This window comes from Anoplophora glabripennis, unplaced genomic scaffold (genome assembly GCF_000390285.2).
Source record: "Anoplophora glabripennis isolate ALB-LARVAE unplaced genomic scaffold, Agla_2.0 scaffold50, whole genome shotgun sequence".
NCBI classification, from domain to species: domain Eukaryota; kingdom Metazoa; phylum Arthropoda; class Insecta; order Coleoptera; family Cerambycidae; genus Anoplophora; species Anoplophora glabripennis.
This window is the reverse complement of record NW_019416330.1, coordinates 553429-565994: the sequence shown is the minus strand read 5'-3', so window position 1 is coordinate 565994 and position 12566 is coordinate 553429. Positions and strand designations below refer to the sequence as shown.

Genomic DNA, 12566 nt, shown 5'->3' with positions numbered 1-12566 from the left:
TGTAAATCTTTCCCGCACGTGCGCATGTATGGAGAAATGCGTCATCAGTTTTATCGTGTTGCCGTTGTTACTTCCATTGTCCTTTTTATGCTATTTTATAGTACCTGTTGTTTGTTTGAACAAGGGTAAGTATTTAAAATGATATGTATATACATATATTCTATTCGCGAATTTAAATATTGTGCCATTGAAAAATATAAAAACCATCAATAAATGTTTACGTCGATACCTACTGGAAAGGTGGACAATTTTCTTGTTTGTGTTATATGTTACTGAAATAGTACATATACTTATAAATATCATATATTATGATATGCTTTCCAGGCGTTAAAGAAGATATATAGTTCCCATTTGTGTACCTTGAAAATATCACATTAATGCAGACATCTATAAAACATTCAGTCATTCTTATAAGGTTGCATTTTTATTATTTTTGGTAATGAACATAAAATATCCAAAAAATCTGGAAGCAACATTAGAACTAATTCAAAGATTCTTCTTGAAAATTTATCCGAATAAAAAACAAAAAATGTATCTGGATCAGAAAGGAAAGTGTTCAATTTCTTAAACAAATTTAAAGAAGCAGAGGAAGTTGATAATATAGACATGTTCCTTTCTTTTTTAGAAATGTAGGTGGTTATATTCATAACCTAAAATAATAATAAAATACTTCTTAAAATCACATAATATGTTATTTTATTACCATGTTCAAATAAATATCACAGTACTGATTATGTCATTTTACAAGATATACAATATATTTAAAATAATACGTAACCGATAATGTCATATTCCCGTAAATGTAATGTACTAAAGACGCGTTATTAATTATGTAAATTTAATATATAATTAATTTCGTAAATTCATATAACTTAACGTTGGTTACAAATTACCAACGTTATATTATGTAATTTTACAATGAACGTTTTTTTCAGTGAAGGCTAAAAACTTACAAAAGGAATTAAAAATATATTTAAAGNCGTTATTAATTATGTAAATTTAATATATAATTAATTTCGTAAATTCATATAACTTAACGTTGGTTACAAATTACCAACGTTATATTATGTAATTTTACAATGAACGTTTTTTTCAGTGAAGGCTAAAAACTTACAAAAGGAATTAAAAATATATTTAAAGTACACTTCAGCTAGTTGAAACTTTCTAAATGGTTATTTCTGAAAATAAATACTTTCAAGATTTGTGGTAAATATTTGTATGAAAAATAAATATTTCTTTTAGGTCATCCATGGTTGGGACATTTGGTTTGTAAAATTGAAAAAATATCAGCAACAACTTTATGACATAAAGTGAAGAGTTAAATACTTCAAAATTAGTAACAATGAGGATGATAATGATAATATTAATTGTAATTCATTTTAACAACTTGCTTGCTGGTCCAAGAAACACAATTGCTACCAGCCATATTGTTAAAGTACATGATTGGAATTGGGATGATATTGCGGTCGAATGTGAAACTTTTTTAGGGCCAAATGGGCAACGGGGGATAGAGGTAAGAGTCTTTTTCAAGTATCAAGATACTAAATTTCAAACCAAGTAACGGTAGTTGGCGAGAGTGGTCGTGCTTTCATAATACCTGCGACATTGTGGGTCGTTTCCTACCAATATGACCATATTGAATGGTCCAGAGGTAATGAGTAGCACTGACCTTGCACAGATGGAGCCACTATCTGCGCCTGGCGTATACTAACTTTCATTTATTTAATAATGGATATGATAATTGTGATACTTGCAGATATTACTTCCAAACGTAAAAGTTGAGAGAAAGCTATTCGAACCAATCAATTATAATGCGTACACAATCTTGGAAAAAGAATTCTTATTGATCGATATGATCAAACGGTGCAATGCTGCTGGGGTGAGGTAAGCAATTTTAGGGCTGCTATAAGCAATTTTTATTACAATTATAATGGAAAATCCATAAGTATGTTCCGACTATAAAGGAAGTGAATACTATTGAGTATTATTTTAAAGAAAGAGATTCTATGAACCTGAGTCCTAAACGATTTAGTTATCGAGATGGCTGGCAACTTAATAAGTAAAGATGAAAATTCAGACTAAAATGACGTATGCTGTACAATTCATACTAAGTTTGTAAACCTATTATTTAGAATTTAAATATTCTATAAATTTAATTAATATACATATTTCAGGGTATATGTAGCTGGAATATTTAACCATTTAGCTGCTATTACGGACAGCATCAGAACCCGAAGGAAATATAATTTAATTTTTCCAGAAAAATTGTTAAATATTTATGCGAAATGTGCTGCTCACAACTACAATGGAAACTGTCAAATCTGTGACCTTGAAGACATGATTAAGGTGCTTAAAATGTTCCAGTATAGAAATAGCACTGCATAGCCTTAAGTTTTCTGGCAGCAGAAATTTTAAAATAGATTTCTGAAGTTCTTATTTTAGAGTCCTGAAAATATTGTACAAGGGATTGTTAACTATATGAATCACTTGGTAAATATTGGAGTTGCAGGATTTAACGTAGATATTTCGAAACAGACGGTGCCCATCAATTGGAAAGACATTCATGGGAGGATTGACAATCTGAATACCAACCACGGTTTTCATGTCGACACACGACCACTGTTCTACCAAGAATCTATAGATACAGGTAAATACATACATACAAGATGCAAACTACGAGTAAATATTTCTGAACTAGTCAATAACAAGAATCTAAGTAATAATAGTGTGAACACATGGTATGGCCGGCATTATACATCGCGTCTCATAACCGACACAGGACAGGTGCATGTAGGAGTGCCCGAAATATTGTTATTTAATTGAACTTCCTAGGATATAAATTGAACACGAGTTCAAGGTCGTTGAGTTATCATATAATGATAATTAGTAGAGACCCACTTTTAACTCCATACGAGTTTTTTGTTCTTTGACACTGTAAATTAGAATCACCAAAATGTCAACATTATTATGTTTTAATAATAAAATTCTTCCATTGTTTCAAACATGGCTGAAAATTTTTATTTAGGGAACAATATGTTAATGTCGAGTTTCTGTGAAGGAAACTGCCGAAGGTGTATGGAACAGCATCGAAGAAGATTTCCTAATCATATCGTTCCATACAGAGAAACATCCAATGTTGAAAGAAAGGAAAGAGAACAGGAATGTTTTTCAGTACAAATCGAGAATGCCACAATTTAAACAGGGTAAAAGTTTATTTTGAGGATAATTGAATATAAACCACAAATCAGCACAAGTTTATCTTGGCGAACTGAAGTAAAAAGTTCTGTTTATAAAATAATTATTATTTGCCTCAGTTATTGTCTCAGGATTTGGATTAACGAGTTACTTTTTTATATGTTTTAACTCAAGACATTAATTTTCTCAAAAAATCTTTTTCACAGATGACCCACACAGGAATTATTAATCTTCATAATAACACCATTAATCGGATCAACCCTTACGCAATAACTCCACGACATTTCAACGCGAGTTTAAAATGAATTTTTAAGCGGGTATTATCAACAGACATTTAACTTCCTTTGTTGCTAGAGTATTTACCACATGAACTCAGATTGCGTTTATGCATGTTAGAAACAACCTCATTTAAATGGTATTGTGAGACATTTTTTAAATACCAACTACTGTCCAAATAAATGGATAGGGCGAGGAAATAATTACCACCATAATTGGCCACCGCGATCACCGGACCTAAACAAATGTGATTAATTCCTTTGGGGGACGCTAATCTGTCTATTCTACCAGTCGAAACACTTGATGACTTATGAAATAGCATTATCAATAAATGTAGTTTAATAAAAGATGATCACAAATGCAAAATGCAGGTTTAGTATAGCAAAAAAAGTTTTAGAACCGAATTCTACCTAATATAAAAGCATACAAATTTGCCAAAGGAAAAAAATCATATAGAGTTAAGGGTGAATTATCATTAATTCCAATACTATTGAACTCATGATTAATTTATGTATCTAATGTATCTGAATTCTATACCAATCTTTATATTCCTGAGTTAAACCGTTGCAGGGGTGTTAATTTTTTTCGAAATTTGGGGCCTCACTTTGAAAGGGTGCAACTGGGTGCACTGGTGCAACTTTGTAAGTTTACATACACCTTCTTCTTGTTCTTCTTCTTCTTCTAGTAGTTGGTCCTAATAAGTCCCATTGCACTGCGGCCTAATTAGGCCTATTGTGCGTCCCACTACTAGTCCTATTCAGCAAGTAGATTTGTCCTTTTTACAAAGTCCAAAAGCTTCCTTGCTGACACTTCTCTCAGTTCCTTGGGTTCCAAATAGGGTCTCCCAAGGAGCGCCATTCTGCTACGTGCAAATCCCGGGCACTCGCCCAGGATATGCAGAGAAGTTTCATCCGCCGATTCACATCCTCGGCAGACCGGACTGTCTACAAGCTTTAGCTTATGTAGATGTTTCCTAAAGTGACAGTGTCCCGTTATGAGTCCTGTCACTCTCCTGAGCCGGATTCTATTCAAGCTCAGTAGCTCATTCGCTCTTCCCTTCGAAGGATACTCCATAAGCTCCTTAGAATGGCTATGTCCTGGCCTTGAAGTCCAGTATTTCCTGTGTTCTGTCTCAGTCCATTTGCCCAGAGCCCGCCTGACCACACTGGGAGATATGCCACAGAAGGGCTCCGGGCCAATGAACTCTGTCTCGGATCCCTTCCTAGCAAGTTCATCCGCTTTCTCATTTCCACAAATGCCTTTGTGCCCTGGCACCCAACACAGTCTGATTGTATTGTTGGTGGCCAGTTCAGTCAGCACTTGTAAACAATTCCACACCTGCTCTGTGTTGCTTCTTACGCGGAACACTTTATACATATATTACAAAACGTTATTTCTAGTTATGACATAAAGCACTTAGACACACTTTAGAGCATGATCGGCGTAATCTTGTACTTTGCTATAGACCTTCTGAAATAGGAATGTTTTGCAACATTCAATGTAAACATTATCTAGAACAGATACACACCAAAAATAATTCAAAGGATTTATTTTAGCAGTTTCGCTGTTCCATTTAATTGTTTTAATGATAATACAATAGTACGAGATGTTTTCGATAAGTTCAAGCGGTTACGTGGTAGGTACTTTAAATACCACAAAATGTAAACAAACCACTGTTACAAAGGAAATATACCTGATGGCTGATGAAACTTCCACTTGATTACAAACGTGATAAAATTGTTTGTCAACTATACAGGCTGGGTTGGAGAAGTTCACCAGTTTATATAGTAAATTATTTTAAGAAAAAAGTTTCACATGAAGTGATTATCAGACAGGGTTCTGAGGCACCCCGCGGTTTTCTATTTTATTTAAATAACCCGAAACGGCGCGAGTGCGAAACCATTGGCGTATTTGCCTGTTTAGTGAATTGGCATCTAAACCACTAGCCAGCGAGAGCAGTCCAGTACCACGTGGGGACAAGCAGCGAAAATGCACCTAGCTCAGGTGCAAGCGGTCGAGAATATCGCCTTCCGTTCCGCAACGAGGACCCCTTGGTTCGTCCGCAACAGCGACATTCGCCGGGACCTGGGATTCACTTTCGGCTTGCAGGCGATCAACCAGTGCGTGAGAAAGCTTTTCAAGCGCACAACCCGCTGATTCGGAACGCGGTGGAATACCGACTCGAAGAGGCTGCCGGGAGATGCAGGCGGCCTAGACATCAACTCCCGAATGCAGGATGAGTAACAATTTTTCTGTCTGCTTCAGAACCGCCACGATCAAGAAATGAAAACAACGACACACACACCTCCACCTAGCCGATCCCGGAGTTAAGGACCATATCCCTTCCCGCGTGAGCTTAAGGGTCACCTCAGCAGTATGCTTCCTAAGCTTCACAACTACACGACCTCACCCAAACCAGGTCATGGATCGCGCGAGTTTATTTTTCCTGCCAAGAATATTGGCGTCCGTCACCAGCCCCAGCAGTAGAGAGGTCGCCGTTTGAAGTAAGAAAATTCTTCAAAGTGCAGCTTGTGAAGATTGCGTAGCCGCCACCGGACGACGTAGAAACTTGGAAGTTAATCTGAGTTAGGAATTCAGTTTATATCCACCAGTCCCAGCGAGTAGTTCAGTCTGTCAGCAGTTCAGCACCAAGGAGACCGACGTTTAGAAAAATTCTTCCAAGTCCAGTCCAGAAAGACCGCGAAGCTGCCAACCAGCAAGCAGGACGAGCAGTCCGCGCATATTTAATGAACAAGTCTCCTGAATTGACCGGAGACGTAGCGGGGTAATTCTGCCTCCGTTAGTTCTAAACTACCGCTTGACTAGAACAGACGCAGACGTGCAGAAGCGAAAGTGGGTAAAAGGGTTAGGTAAAAACTTATCTACTCTCTACTTTGTCTTAATCACACTTTTCTTTTCAGCTATCCACCCGCAATTCGACGTGGTTAGGTACATTGACGTTTCTTTCCGGTGTCCTTGACCTGACTGCGCTTTCGGCTCATGGGATGTTGTCTCCCTTTCGACAATCTAGAAGTTGAAACGTAGGTCGTAACTAGTCGCGTTTTTATTTTCAACCCGCATGTCAGCCCTGAAGAGCCCTGCTATTATTGTCGTATTTTGTTATGTAAAGATAATAGACAAGCCTGTAGTTTATTAAATGTAATGACTTTTGCCCGCTTGATCGCTTCCTCACTCCTGGTATCTGCACCCCGCTTGCCTGTTACAGTTCTGCTAACTCTGGCTTAACACCGTACCGTTGTTTTACTGTTTCCAGTAGTCATCACTTGCGTATCACATAGTCACCGTCTTATCGTAGCTTTGTACTAGTAATGTAGAACTGTATAGAATAGAATAACCTTTAATACATGTAAATATTTATAAAGTGTGACTTTTATTGATGTGTGAAGTCTAAGTCTCCCTAGACGCCTGGCTGGCTGGCCTGAGTGGTGTTTCTGCATTATAAACAGAAACTGGCGCTCGAGGTAACCGCCTCCGTAAACACCTTCGTCGCTGAGGCGTCATAGTGACCTAGCCGACGAACGAACAAAGTGATAACGTTACAGAACATGGGTCGTAGTGTGCCTCGTTTTCGAGATAAAGGATATGGAAATTAGGAAAAAAAATTACATTTTCTAAAATATCGCTGAGGGTGTTAGAAGTTGGGTCACTGAATTATTCAATTAGAAGTAGAAACCTTATAAGTTGACTTCAAAATAGGACAACAAATAGTGGAGATACGGGGAATCAATACTACCAGGAGCCTCAGAATTTCGACGACACTGAGTACTATGCAAATTCTCCGATTAGTTTTTATACAAACAATTTCTGAGAATATTATTTTGGAAATATGTATGTATGTCATAAGTCTATGCTCTAAAAAATTATTAACGTAGAAATTTTGATATTTTTTAGGAGCTAGGAAAAAGCATCACATCTAACGAGCGTTCAAATAAAAACGTGGTCAAGTTGGTTCTGAAAATTTGGACGTAGGGTGTAGCGTATAGCAAATGAACTTAAACGACATCTGTCGTTTTAAAAAGAGTTTAAAACGGTGTTTTCTCAAGAACAAAAAGTGTTTATCATAGAGTCTTACTTTAGAAATGGACGCAAGATTGATGGAATATGGAAGTATTCTATTGAGGAATGTTTCATAGAATTTCAAAATCAATTTCCCGGCGTTGTTGAGTACAAAATTTTTCAAAGTGCAGTTCAGCGTTGTGTTAATGTTTTTCGTGAAACGGGCAGTGTAACAAGAAAAGAAGGAAGCGGCCGACCTAAAAAGCGGACTGAAGAATTAAAAGAAAATGTCCAACAAATAATGGAAAATGCGCCAAGAACTTCTGTACGTGTTTTATCACAAATGGTGGGAGTATCAGTCGGTACCTGCCACACAGTGTTAAAAAAAGATTTGCGTTTGTTCTCCTATCGTTTAACTTGTCAGCAAGAACTTCATGAAGTTGATTTTCCGCGACGGGCTGTATTTTGTGAATGGTTTTTAAACAACTACGGTGAACTTCATAATATCACCTTTTTTTCTGATGAAGCCTGGTTTCATTTAAGTGGTTACGTAAACTCACAGAATATGAGAATGTGGTCTTCTGAAAAACCAGATAACTTTTTTGTCGAGGGCCCTCTACACGCTCAAAAAATTGGAGTTTGGTGTGCTCTCAATCGAAGGAGGATTTATGGACCTATTTTTTTTAATGGTACTCTTACTGCGCAAAGGTATAGAGAAGAAATTATCGCTCCTTTTGTTAACCAGCTGGAAGAAAACGAAATTACAAACTTTTACTTTCAACAAGATGGCGCAAGGGCACATACGGCAGGCGAGACGATGAATATGTTGAGGGAAGTTTTCCAAAATCGACTAATAAGTCTCAATGCTGAACATGAATTTCCACCGAGGTCATGTGATATTACGCCGTGTGATTTCTTTTTGTGGCCTTACCTTAAAAACACTATTTTTGAACTGCCTATTCCTGATTTAAACCATCTGCAGGCTCGACTTATAGACAAGATTCGTGAAATTAACAATACCCCGAGCATCTTAGAAAATGTCTTTAATTCTTTGAGGAACAGGTGTGAAAAGTGCTTGGAACAAGGAGGGGGACACTTTCAGCAGCTGCTTTAATTTATTGTTATAACAAGGAGGGGGACACTTTCCGCAGCTCCTTTAATTGTTTGTTATTGTTATCACGATTATTCTTTAAAATAAAGTTATATAGTCATTAACGTTATTGAAACTGACAGCTGCTATACAGCTCGTTGAGAAATGAGGTTAAGTTGGTCGCTATAAGCTACTCCCTACGTCCAATGTGTCAGAGCCAACTTCGACCACGTTTTTATTTGAACGCTCGTTACTTGGCGATGAGGGTATTATTTGTTATTTCCATAAATGCAATTAGTTCGGTTACCACGTCAAAAAAATTGTATTTATGTACAGGTACAAGCATACCAAATTTTATTTCAATCGAAAAAAGTCTTTTTGGAGTTTTTTTTTTTAAAGAAAAATTTTTTAAGCTCTCTACCCGTTAATAGAAACAAATTTAGTAGTTGATTGCTCTTACTGTAACCCTAAGAATCTGAGACAATTCCATGTCCACAAAATACTGGAACGCACTGAATATTTCTTTTTTTAGAAACTTTGACTCATAAGAATAATCATTTCCTGTCAGGCAGAAACACTATAGTACATCTGTTCGAATGGAAATGGAATGATATAGCCGAGGAATGTGAACACTTTTTAGGATCTAAAGGATACGCTGGGGTACAGGTATATTTAATTTACACCACATTTTAGTAGAACCGCGTTTACTCCAAGAGTGTTTCTTTATGTTTTCATAATGGAAAAGTAAAAGGCAACAAAACTTTATGGTGTCACATAATATACTGTAGTTTTTGTCTCCTACTTAAAACTGTCAATAATTTATAACAGGATGTAAGAATTTAAGAGGAAAATTTCAGATTTCTCCTCCTAATGAGAATCAAGTTATTACTTCGACGGCTTTTAGACCATGGTGGGAGAGGTACCAGCCCGTCAGCTACAAGCTTACTACCAGATCGGGCGATGAATCTTCCCTTGCAGACATGATACGCACATGTAATGCAGTAGGAGTAAGGTAAATACAATGATCTGCTTAAACAGAAATACAAGATTTAACAAGAACGTTCCAACGAACTTTAAAATAAACAATATACTCGTAATACTTTGATTATTATTAGCTTTGTTGGTGTTCGAAGTGCTCGCACAAGAAAATACTTTTTTAATACAATGCGAAACATCGCCTTAATGTTAAAAATGTTGTCACCGCCGTTATTGGTGGTGAAAATTCGAAATATTTGAAATTATTCAATTTTCATGGCTGAAAACATACCGTTGTTTTATTAAATTGGAAATTTTATATCGATTATTTTCTCGGCAACCAAAACACAAATTTTAGATTGAATATATTTGAAATAGACACGAACAGTGTGTGAATTACTGTAATGAATTTAAATGAAAGATATTTATCAATAGTATAAGTTAAAATGTTGTAATTAATAAATTTTCATAATAAAATGTCTCGACTGTCAAAATTATGATAAAAAGTGAATTTGCATATTCATAAAACTATTTAAATGCACTCATGTAGTACAATTATGTTATAAAGAACAGTAAAGAACCATATTACAATATTAAATGTCAATTATTAGTTCTGGCACAAGCACATTTAATAATACAGTGAAATTTTGACAAGTCATCGACGGATGACGAAGGTTTTTTACATGTAATGCTAATTCATGCAATAAAACTGGTATGTAAACCTGTAACCAGAATTTATGTGTGGAATTAAACCTATGCATCTGTGAAAACTTTTATGTATCATATAAATGTTGACATTTGTTGTTCCGTTAGAATTTGTAAATTGTTAATTGTGAAAGTGTATTAGGACTGCAAAATCATTTGTGCAGAATGTAAAAGACTCTCATAACTTCATAAACTGTGTTTAAACTCCAACCAAAGTTCAAATTGTTGTCCAGACTTTATAATAAGTTGAAAGGTCGGAGTACTTTGAAATTTTCTTTCGTTTACACCTGAAAAACGAGTAAAGATTGTATGAAAGGTGTTAAAAAGGTTGTACTAAAGACAGTGAAAGGACAGACATGCTGAGAATTAATCTATATATCAAAATTTAGTTGAAATTTAAAGTTTAGGTAACGAACTCCATATTTGGACGTCGCTGTTACATCATGCACCTACAACCCTTTAATGATAAAGCTAACAAACTACTAACTTTCGCTTGAAACATTTTCATTCTATTTCCTTTGTTGTAGAGTATATGCCGATGTAGTGTTCAACCACATGGCTGCTGTTGGTGGGACGGGAACCGACGGTACCTTCTGCGATCCTAGTATAAAATGTTACCCTGGCGTACCATACACCATTGACAACTTCCACGAGACTTGCGCCGTTAACAACTACAACGATGCCACAAATGTTAGAAATTGCGAAGTTGTCCATCTAAGGGATTTGGATCAAGTAAGGAAATCATTCATAATTTGTTGTTAAAAGTGAAAAGAACACATAAACAAAGGCAATTACTTTACAGAGTCAGGAATACGTTCGACAGGAAATAGTTCAATACCTAAATCACCTAGTAAGTCTGGGTGTTGCTGGTTTTAGGATAGATGCCGCCAAACACATGTGGCCCTCAGATCTGAAGATAATATTCCACAGAGTTAATGATTTATCCACGGAACATGGTTTTCCAAAAGGAAGCAGACCGTTCTTTTACCAAGAAGTCATAGACCTAGGTAGTGTATCTTCGCTTGTAGTGCTGAACCAGTAAAATAATTTATTTTGTTGGCTTTAGCCTTTGGTTATACTTAACGTGGTAATATTATCAGGTGGGGAGGCTGTTAGTAAACGAGAATACGTTGGATTCGGAGCAGTTTTGGAATTCAAATTCGGCGCCGAGCTAGGAAATGCTTTCCAAGGCAACAACCCTTTGAAATACCTCAAAAACTGGGGGCCAGAATGGGGTCTATTGGAAGGGAAAGACGCCGTCGCCTTCATAGACAACCACGACAACCAAAGAGGTACGTCCGAAGCTATCCTCACTTACAGGAAACCGAAAGAGTATAAAATGGCTATCGCCTTCATGCTGGCCCACCCATATGGCACTACGAGGATAATGTCCAGCTTCTTCTTCGATACTTTCAATCAGGGTCCACCAAATCGCAATGGAGAAATTATTGGACCTGGTACCAACGACGACGGTTCCTGTTCTAACGGGTGGGTATGTGAACACAGATGGCGGCAGATATATAACATGGTAGAGTTTAGAAACGCAGTGGAAGGAACCGTCATTACAAATTGGTGGGACAATGATCACAACCAAATCGCTTTCGGTCGTGGTGAAAAAGGGTTCGTTGCGTTCACATTGAACGGCGACATAGTTCGAAGTCTTAAAACCTCTCTTCCAACCGGTATATACTGTGATATCATTTCTGGTAGTTTAAAGAATGGAACTTGCACGGGAAAATTTGTAGAGGTTGACGGAAATGGATACGTCACAATTTCGCTATGTGAAAATGAGGAAGATGGTGTTGTAGCTATACACGTTAATGCAAAATTATAAAATACATGAAACATGTAACCTATAACACTTGACTATTTTGAACTTAGGAGATTTTTTACTTGACAAATGTATAATAATTAGGTTTATATTTATTTGAATTGTAAATTTCTTATATAAATAAACTATCACTTTATTTTGGGTATAACTTTGTTCCATTCTTGTAGATATAAATTTAGATGTTATTAACCACATCTGAAACTTATTAGTATTCAACTGCTGATCAAGAATTTCTTAATGTAAGTCCAATAAAATACCTGTGTCAGGAAATTCTATAGGAAATTCATGGTTTTTTAAAAAACTGTACAGAATTGCATTTAAAAAAAAAATCATGTTAAATCATCTCCTGGAATTAAATAAAAGGTAACGTTAGAACGACAAAGATACAGAATTTTTTAAAAATCGAATTATTTAATTACACAGGTCAGCAAGGGTCAAGAAGAAGTAGACACACTAATATGCATTCCCGAAGGATTT

The 12566-nt window shown here is 36.2% G+C and overlaps 1 protein-coding gene across 2 annotated transcripts in view; it reads left to right on the top strand.

Annotated features, from left to right (window-relative positions):
• LOC108914595 (alpha-amylase-like) overlaps positions 1-12145 on the top strand; it is a 153884-nt gene extending 141739 nt beyond the window's left edge. Inside the window, exons 2-10 of one of the 2 annotated variants that reach the window (XM_018720447.2) lie at positions 1243-1513; positions 1757-1884; positions 2175-2346; positions 2443-2647; positions 9111-9238; positions 9436-9590; positions 10786-10990; positions 11061-11265; positions 11359-12145. In XM_018720447.2, the coding sequence (XP_018575963.1) occupies positions 1343-1513; positions 1757-1884; positions 2175-2346; positions 2443-2647; positions 9111-9238; positions 9436-9590; positions 10786-10990; positions 11061-11265; positions 11359-12092 (2103 nt within the window). In that variant the 5' untranslated portion in view covers positions 1243-1342 and the 3' untranslated portion in view covers positions 12093-12145. Of the gene's footprint in view, positions 1-1242; positions 1514-1756; positions 1885-2174; positions 2347-2442; positions 2648-9110; positions 9245-9435; positions 9591-10785; positions 10991-11060; positions 11266-11358 lie in introns of both variants that reach the window. The other variant, XM_018720439.2, reaches the window with a different exon arrangement.
• The last annotated feature ends 421 nt before the right edge of the window (positions 12146-12566 follow it).